Source organism: Cricetulus griseus, chromosome 3 (genome assembly GCF_003668045.3).
Source record: "Cricetulus griseus strain 17A/GY chromosome 3, alternate assembly CriGri-PICRH-1.0, whole genome shotgun sequence".
Classification (NCBI taxonomy): Eukaryota; Metazoa; Chordata; class Mammalia; order Rodentia; family Cricetidae; genus Cricetulus; species Cricetulus griseus.
Window position 1 is genome coordinate 181,569,442 of NC_048596.1, and position 9,432 is coordinate 181,578,873.

At 48.9% G+C, this 9,432-nt stretch overlaps 1 protein-coding gene across 3 annotated transcripts; it reads right to left on the bottom strand.

Annotated features, from left to right (window-relative positions):
• Positions 1-9: 9 nt before the first annotated feature.
• On the bottom strand, positions 10-9,101 carry Kiaa0895l (KIAA0895 like). Of its 3 annotated transcripts, XM_035442623.1 has the most exons (9): positions 8,950-9,080; positions 8,347-8,612; positions 5,694-5,869; positions 4,440-5,050; positions 4,214-4,357; positions 3,861-3,993; positions 2,549-2,854; positions 2,361-2,458; positions 10-1,433 (listed from the first exon to the last, which is right to left on the bottom strand). In XM_035442623.1, exons 4-9 carry the CDS (start codon positions 4,992-4,994, stop codon positions 1,269-1,271), a joined length of 1,401 nt encoding a protein of 466 aa, XP_035298514.1. In that variant the 5' UTR covers positions 4,995-5,050; positions 5,694-5,869; positions 8,347-8,612; positions 8,950-9,080; the 3' UTR covers positions 10-1,268. The 3 variants fall into 3 exon arrangements, with proteins under 3 accessions (XP_035298514.1, XP_035298515.1, XP_027261586.1); XM_035442624.1 differs by lacking the exon at positions 8,347-8,612 and having other exon boundaries at positions 8,950-9,101; XM_027405785.2 differs by having other exon boundaries at positions 8,347-9,083.
• Positions 9,102-9,432: the final 331 nt, after the last annotated feature.

Below are 9,432 nucleotides of genomic sequence, written 5' to 3' on the forward strand. Positions count from 1 at the left end.
CCACACACATCATTGTAACTGCTGTTTAATTATCTGGCTTTCCTTTGAACTGGGAGCTCAGTGAGGGTCTAACTACTCACAGACATACACAAGGAGCTCTGTACATACCTATTAAGTTAATTAATAAGAACTTCCCAACTGTGTTTCCAAGCTTCACAGATGAGAAATAAAAGACCAGGGTAGGGACAATACTGGCTCAGTCTCTCAGGGCTGAATCTGATATGTAAATGGAAGCATTAACTAGCTCTGTACTTCTGGACCCAGACAGATTCAGAACTTAAGATAACAAATCCTATAGGCCTGACCTGCAGGTTTGATTGTGGTTGCTCCCAGCCTGCACCAACCACTGCCAGAGACCAGCTGTGAGGGTTTGGTCAAAGACAGGCACAACCAGGACTAGTGTGGAGACTGAGGGAGGGGCCAGGTGCTGGACTCACAAGGCCTGAAGTCCAATGTGTGATAAGTGGGGAACTAGGGTCGGGTGGTGGTGTACACACCATTAATCCCAGCACTGGGGGTGGGGGGGAAGGCAGGCAGATTTCTGTGAGTTCGAGGCCAGCATGGTTTACAGAGCGAGTTCCAGGGCAGGCTCCAAAGCTACAGAGAAACCCTGTCTTGAAAAACAAACAAACAAAAAAGGGGGGGAGGGGGCTAGGAACAAATGGTACCTTTCCAAAAGTATCCTGTCCCTCCACTGAACTTTTAGGAGGTGCTGCCTCCCAGTCCCAGCTGGAGGCATGAATAATGAATGCATGGAGGCAAATATGGAATAATATAAAACCAATGAGAGAGATAAAATGCTGAAAAGCAAACTCCAGCCCAGCTGGGTCTCTGAGCCTGAGTGAAAGCCAGGACCCTATGCTCAGGCACGTCACCTCAGAGGGGATCCCAACTCCCACTAGACCCAGTGAGAGGTAGACAGTCCAAATGCTGAAGAGCACCAATGGTCCAGGTGGGGGAAACCAGACACCCAAAGCCATCTCATGCAGGAACAAATTTCTATTCCCAAACCAACCCACACTCCTATTCACACTCAGTCCCCCTCCATCCCCAGGTCTCCCCTGCTCAGGATTACATAACATGCTGCTGCTAGTTCACAGACCCTAGGAAAACTAGCAAGGACAAAAACCTTTTGACGTTGCCTCTCATCTTCCCAAGATGCTCCTGGACTCCCAGTGCCCCCCAAGAAACACCTAGGCTATGGAACCATAAAAAGCTTCATATTCTCATCTGAGACCTCTGTCAAGAGCTTCTGTCTATATCCAACATCAGTCAGGCAGCAGGCGGCCCAGCTCTGCTTCATCCAGCCGGTTGGTAGCCATGATGTATTCTAGCTGCTGCCTGTATCGTCCCAAGTCCTTCATAAAGTGGGGCACCCGGGCATTATCTAGTATTCCATGGGGCCTCAGTTGGTCCACATCTTCATAGGAGACCTATAGGGAGAAAACAAAGCCTCAGGGCTAATCACAGCCCTTGGCTTTCAAGCAGCTAGTCCCAGATATACTAATGGCTCATGGCTATTTGCCCCTGCGATGATTCCTCTATTCCTGATCTATTCCTACAATAGGTACCTTCAGGCTCAGCCCTGGGTCTTTCCTCTTTCTCTCGACATCTTCCATCTGTATTCTACAACCCATTCCCCTCCGGCCCAGCTACCTTATCCCCTCACCTCTAAACAGTATTCAACTGATACCTGGTATCTCTCAGGTATCTCCCACATCCAACACAAGACTGCTGAATGTCAGCTGCCAGTCCCACCTCTTCACAGTCACCACAGTCAGGTCCAGGAAAGGGAAGCTGGGTTCTCATCTTCCCATTCAGGGAGTCAAACAGATAAAGAGTTCTACTGTCTGTAGTTTATCCCTTTGCATCCATGCTACTGCCTGGCTAGGTCAAACCATTATCAATTCTGTAACAGCGATGGAAAGCCTCCTCCGCTTGCCAACTAGGCCTTTTTCAGTGCCCCTCCCACATGACATCCAGTAGGAGACTCCTAAAGCAAAGCTGAGCCACACCTTTATTCCAGCTCCTCTAATTCCCCTTTGCTTTCCTCGATCTAGTTCAGATACTCAGGACTTGGGTTTTGGTCCGTGGCCATTTCTCCAGCTTCCTTCCCTAGAACTTTTTGACTGCTACCTTGTCCTGGAACACTCACTTCCTTTGAAATGTATGCACACATCTGTTGGCTGGGTCATATATCTCATCTTGGATACCCAAATTCTTTTTCTTCTTGTCTGCTTACCTCCATCCCTCCCAGGTTCTTACCACCGGAGAGGCCTGGTTTGCAGGCCTCTATGACTCAGAGGTACAGGGAGAAAGGAGAAGCTGGCTGGGCCTCTGCAGGCCTGCTGCCCCCTTACCTTGCCTAGTGAGGTCAGCAGTGGGAAATCGATGGTCTGACGGTGCCGCAGGATGCGCACAATACCATCCAGGTACACCTGGTCTTTGCTGAAGCAGCCTGAGAGAGTGAGAATCAGTAACCCCTTACCCAAAAGCCACCCTTCACTTTGCACCAGCTTGGGCATTCCCCCAACTCCGCAACTCCCACCTGGCCGGGAGGTATCTGTCTGTCCTCTCTTTGCCCGGACACAGTACTCCCATCGTACAGCCTCATCCTGCACATACTGCGCCAGATCCTGGAAGAGCTGGCGGAAGGACATGTGCGCAGCCTGGTGAATGGTGTAGTACAGCAGGGCTGCACGCCACAGGAATGGTTGCTTTCGAAACAGCACACTATGCAGGCTGGCCAGGCCCTCCTCAGTGGGGTTGGCTGGCCGAAGCCCATACTGCAATCTGCCTTCAGTGCTGTGCCACGGCTGTCGTGAATTGTTCACACCACGCAGGTAGTGAGTGCCTGCAGGGAGGATGAAGAGGTGGCTGAACTCACTCCGAGGACCTCTAGTAGAGAGTTAGTTTTGATGCTCCCAAATTCACCTCACACAAGTCACCCCAAGCCCTACCTAAATTCATCCTCACTCAACTCCAGCAGCAAGAAGATTCTTGGTCCAGGATAGATTACTCTCTGCCTATTTTTTCATCTCCTGCACACCAACTCATACTGTGCCCCAGCCCTCCTAGAGACCAAGCATATGCCACCCTGCCCCAACACCCTAGTACCCATGCCAACCATCTTGACAGTCATGCAAATGCCCCAATCAAAATCACTTCTTGCCCAGAGCAACAAGATTCACATCTGGTGAGGACAGTGACTAGTGTCCTATGCTTGCCTTCCTAGTATGGTCTCAACTTTTTTATTTTTTTGTTTTATTTATTTATTTATTTATTTATTTATTGGTTTTTCAAGACAGGGTTTCTCTGTGGCTTTGGAGGCTGTCCTAGAACTAGCTCTTGCAGACCAGGCTGGTCTCGAACTCACAGAGATCCATCTGCCTCTGCCTCCCGAGTGCTGGGATTAAAGGCGTGCACCACCAATGCCCAAACTTCTCCAGGCTTTGGTCTCAACTTTTATCCATGTGTCTTCTTCAAGTAATTCCATTCCTAGGATCTGGCCTGCTACCCACCCTGGCGAGACTGTATGTCAACTACTAGTCTGTGGAACCCTCAGAATTCTTTCTGACCTGTTAGGACCTCAGAAGTCTTCCCTTCACTGTCAAAGGAAATCAGAGAGGAATTGAAGAGATAACCAAAGGAAGAATGATGGTGGACAGGCAAGTCTGACCTAATTCTATGAATGAGAAGGAAGAAGTATCTGCTTAGGGATCAACAGGCCTGTTTTCTCCCAGAGGGAAGGAAAGGGGAGAAAGGAGGGCACTATTGAAGCCCCACGTTGCTCTGCCTTCCCCCATCTCTTAATACCTTTCAACCCTACCCACCCACACAAATGCCACCTGCAGACTGACCTATCTCATGCCGCAGCATGCCCTCCAACCAATACTGGCGGGCTCCAGTCAAGTTGATGGCCAATGTGGGTCGGCTGTTCTCCACCATCATCACTGCCTGGGACAGCAGGTTCTCACTCAGCTGGACCACAACCTGCAGGGCGGCAGGGCTATGAGCCATGGTTTACAAGCCCTGAAAGCTAGGGGGCAGACACCAGGCTAGACACTGGCTAGGACATCCACCTTTCAAATCCAGCTCTTCCTTAACTGGGGCTGGGGCAGGAATATATCTGGGGATTACAGCTGGCCAGGTATATAGGTGGACCTGATTTGGGGCATATAGAAGATGGGTCCTGTAGATAGGGCAAACTTACCTCCCCAACACAGCCTTCCTTCTGCATGTATTTGCGTACAATGGACCAAATTTGGCACTTGGTCAGCAGCTGGCCCCCTGTGGCAGCCTCAAAGTGTTCATAAGTGCCAAACTTCTCCAGGACAGCCTCAATGATGCCAACTGCCTGTACACAGGGCCACAGTCACTAGTCAGGCTAGGTCCCTTGGGGAGTCAGGGCCAGGGTGAAATGGGCAGGCCAGACTGACCTGTTGGATGAACTGTCCAGAGGCCTCCTGATACTTCTCCAGCACACTCATTGGCATCGGTTCCTGGTACTCGAACTGTGGATTGTAGGTGTAATGGGACTGGAAGAACTTATCCCGTTCCTGGTCCATGTTGGTTGGTCGCAGGGCCACTAACATGCAGGGGCTCTTGCTGCCACCATTGCCTAAATCCTTTCGAGTCTTAGCAATGTGAGGTAAGGAGGCTGCAGGCCTTAGGGTCCCTCCACTTGGATCACATACCCGTGGAGTTTTGCCTCGCCCCCGCTGGCCAGTACTATTTACATTGTAGGTGCTCTCACTACGACGCATGTGGCTACGCTGTCTCAGTTGTAGCTGTGAGAAGGTCTTCCACATAGGCTGGGATTGTAGTGTTGAGGGAACTGCCAGAGCCAACGGCATAGCCAGGGACTGAGGCCAGGGGTACAGGGGTGGCCCATTTCGGTTTGAGGACTTCAACCTATGGCACTGAGATGGGGGACTGGCAGGTGGGCTGGGGGGTGCCCGCTCATACACCTGAGCCCCTGAATCCAGCACCATTCTGTCCTGAGGGTTACATCCAGCTTGGTCGTTCCAACTTCCCACACTGTTGACTTCTAGAGACACAGAAGGGCATGCAGAGACCAGAATGAGGGGAGAAAGCCCCGTGTTCCATGTTATCCTTGTTGGATCCAGGGTCTGCTGCCAGGAACCTGAGAAGCCATCCACCCTCCCCAGTGTCCATCCCTTCCCACCAGGTTTAACCAAATAGTCTGAGGTGGGGCCAAGCAAGAGAAAGAATTTTATACATTCTCCTACTTACTAAAAATCCTTTCAGATGGTTAGATCTAGAGATAAAACTAAGACCCTACACATGGTTCTAATCTCGTTGCTCAGCACCTACACAGTCTGGGGGTTGGCAGAGTGAAGCCTCAGATCCCTAGGTGGACCACAGTTGAGGGAAGCCCACATACTGCTTTGTACCAATGGCATCATCTCAGTCACACTTTGTCCCCTTCACCTAGGTCCATCTATATCCTCCTGCCCATCTGTAATCAGTCAGTTTGAATGAGTGTGCCCTGCTCCTGCCAGTCCCCACATGAAATACTGTCTTTCCTGTTGATCATCTACTCAAAACTGAATTAGAATCTGCTTTTGGGAATTAGAGAAAAGCAGGTTCCTTCAAACTAGCCCCTGGCCTGTCTCCTATCTGAGGTTATCTTCCCAGTGGTTACCCGAGGCCACCATCAGAGTACTCACCCCTGACTCTGTGCAAGGGCTCAGTGCAATCCAGTCTCTCCCCAGAGACTGACCGAAGACTTTGGCCTCTAAACTGCTCAGGGACTCAGTTCCAGCATTTCTCCTTGATCCTACACCAGTCTTCCACTCCACTGGAGTCTTTCCATCAGCATAAATACATGCTGTTATTCCTCCATCTTAAAAACAAAACAAAACCTTTACATGAATCAAAACAACTTCCTCCAGCTGCTCTTTGTTGCAGCACAGTCCCCTAAGTCATATACACCATCTCTAGCTTTTCTTTCCTGCTCTCTCCTAAGTTCACTCACATTCAGGGTGCATATGTCCTGCTCTCCATCATACTGAGCTGACCAGGGTCACTAATGGTCATCATATTGATCTGTAGTACCTGGGACAATTGATCCTTTCATCCTTGGAACATAATGTCCATTTCCCTTTCCAAATACACTAGAACTTAGTTTTCTTCCCACATCACCGGCTATTTCTCCTTGGTCTTCTTATCAGTTATCCCTATCTTCCCAACCTTTTAACACTGTAACATCCCAAGAATTGTCCATGGTAACTTCTCTTTTCCAGTTATACTCACACCCTAGAATCCTATGATCCCATCCAATTTTGTGGGTTTTTGTTTGTTTTGATGACAGGGATGAAACCCAGAGCCTTGTTACACATTAAGTATACCTTCTCCCACTGGCCTATATCCCTAGTCCTCACTACCATGGTTTTAAATACAACAGTTCAGACTCCTTCCACAAACTTTAAACCACTATAGCTACTTTCAATAACTAATTTTGTTTAAGAGAAAGTCTCCCTATGAAGACCATGCTAACTTCAATTCAGTCTTCCTGTCTCAACTTCTCTAGTCCTGGGTCAGGATTAAGCCAACCAACATACCTGACCTTCAAGATATCTTTAATATTTACAGTACCTTAAACTGAATGTGCCCATTGTGTAAAAGGTACCAGTCCACATATAATAAATAGTATGGGTCACTTTCTCACTTTCCTAAAAATCTGCATAAATATCATATTAGAAAAAATACCCTACCCACACACACACACACACACACACACAGAGAGAGAGAGAGAGAGAGAGAGAGAGAGAGAGAGAGAGAGAGAGAGAACAAGAAGTTCAGTGTTGAGTAGGGCAGTGGAGAAGATCTGGAAATAGTTGAGGGAGTATTATAACATGATCAAAATTCATAAAAATGCCAGGTGTTGGTGGTGCACACCTTTATTCCCAGTACTCAAGAGGCAGAGGCAGGCAGATCTCTAAGTTCGAGGCCAGCCTGGTCTACAGAGCGAGTTCTAAGCCAGCTTCCAAAGCTACAGAGAAACCCTGTCTCAAAAAAAAAAAAAAAAAAAAAATCATGAAAATGGTTTGGGTTTTGATTTGATGTTTTTTTGTGTTTTTTTTTTTTTGTGTGTGTGTTGTCTGTGTGTGTGTGTGTGTGTGTGTGTGTGTGTGTGTGTGTGTGTGTGTGTGTGTGTCCCTGGCTGTCTTGGAACTCACTGTGTAGACCAGGCTGGCCTCAAATTTGGAGAACTACATGCCTCTGCCTCCCAAGTACTGAGATTAAAGGCAAAGTGTTTACTACCACTGCCCCACATGAAAATGTTTTAATAAAAAATGTAGGAGCTGGAGAGATGGTTCAGCAGTTAAGAGCACCAAGTGCTCTTTCAGAGTTCCTGAGTTCAAGTACCAGCAACGACATGGTGACTCACAACCATCTATAATGAGATCTGGTGCCCTCTTCTGGTGTGCAGGGATACATGCAGCACACTCATACATTAAAAAATAAATAAAAATAAAATTAAAAATTAAAAACATAAGAAAAGCTTCCCTCTATCAGATGTAGTGATACACATCTGTGATCCCAGAACTCTGGAGGCTGAAACAGGATAATTGTGAATTCCAGGCCAGCCTGGGCTACAAAGCAATACCTTTCTCAAAAGCTTTGAAAAGAGAGAAAATAAAGATCAAAATAAAGAGGAACTAGCAAATCTCTACAAAAGAGCCAATTTCGTCTCTCTTCTGTAAGTATGTTTTTTTTCTGTAGCAGCTGTTGTCATCTACATTAACTATGTTTATATGGTATATCTGGTGGTTTTATCCTTCCCAGGATTTGCAGATGTGTTTCCAAAACCAGAACAGTTCCCACTCCTGCACTGTAATCAATAAATGAATGAACTCAAGTCCTTGTAAAAACTGGAGACATAGGGCTGGAGTGATGGCTCAACAATTAAGAGCACTTGCTGCTCTTCCAGAGGACCCAAACCCAGTTCCTAGCATCCATCACAACTACCTATAACTCCAGAGGTGTGGGGGGGGGGAGGGGAGAGGGGGGTTGTCCAACGCCCTCTTCTGGTCTCCACAGGCACATGCACATACCCATAAAATAAAAATCAAAAACAGATCTTAAAACAAAACTAGAATCAACACTTTCCCCATCTAGACCTGCTCTACTTCCTCGGATTCCCTCCTCCGACCTTGCCTAGTGATCAGCTGCGTGAAAAAAAAAATTCAAGTCTTGGACTTTATTCACCCTCAAACTGTATACTTTCCTGGACGCCTACTGACCACTACCTGGGCCAGTTCGTCCATTTCCCCTTCATTCATTCCAACCTATGTCCTCGTAATTACTAGAATGTACCTTTTTCTTTCACGCCTCAGGTTCTTCTGCCAAGAATTCTTTGGCCAGTGTGTCCCTGGAGTACCTCTTAACCATTTTTCAGGGCTCAGGTTAGGCCTCACTTTCTCTAGGAAGCCTTCCCGATGCGTAAAGGCTCCCAGGGTCTTGATGGCTTCTTGACAGCCGTAGGCTGTCACGGTTGGAGGCTAGGTCCATGTTCCCCCACCGTGCCCTGAACTCCCCGAGGTCAGGGACGGTCTGATTTACTCTCTCATTCCAAGCACTCACTAGTCAATGAATGAATGCAAGGTGAGGGTGGAGACCCTGACTGCTGAAGGTGGGGTCTGGTGACAAATGAGAGCCTGTGGCCCACACCAATAAGAACTCCTGGAAAGAGCTTAATGTGGGAGAAGAGCCAATGGGAACCCAGAGATCCGGAGGGCGTGCCCCGAGGCCAATAAGGGGTGTGGGGCAGGGTGAAGGGCGTGCCCAATGGAGGGCGGGGCTAGAAGACAATGGAGTGGGGGAATTCTCTGGTAAGGTGAATCAAGATGGGCCAGGTCGCATGCTTAGTCTCGGTCTTTAGAGTGGGATGGGGGTTCGGTCCGCGTGCCGCGCCCGCACCTGTTCGCGCCTCTTTTGCTGTCCGCAATTCCTGCTCTTCAAAGCCGGTCGCTGGTCTCGGAGACTCTGGGAGCCGGCGCCAGACACTCACGCATTCGGGCGCGCGCACGCCCACACGAAGACGCGCAGGCTCACGTCAGTTTCCGCGGTAGCGCGAGTTAAGCCCACTGTAGGCGGAGCCAGGCGTGCAAAGAGGGCGGGATCACTGCCATGCTACGCCCTGGGCGGGGTGTCGCCCTAAAGCTCCGGGTCCACCAGTGTCTGGGCTTCTAAAGCGACTCTCGAGGGCGGTGGAGACACTTACAGCCGGCGGGTGGATACATGGGCCCTGAGTCCTCCCGGGAGCCCAGGGTTCGGGGGACGCAATTCACAAAGAGAGCAGATGCCTGCATAGGCGAGATGCTGTCAGAATACTTGGACTGCAACCAGGATTAAGAGTGCCTCTGTGCATGGACCCTTAATTTCATTTCACTGCTAATTTCA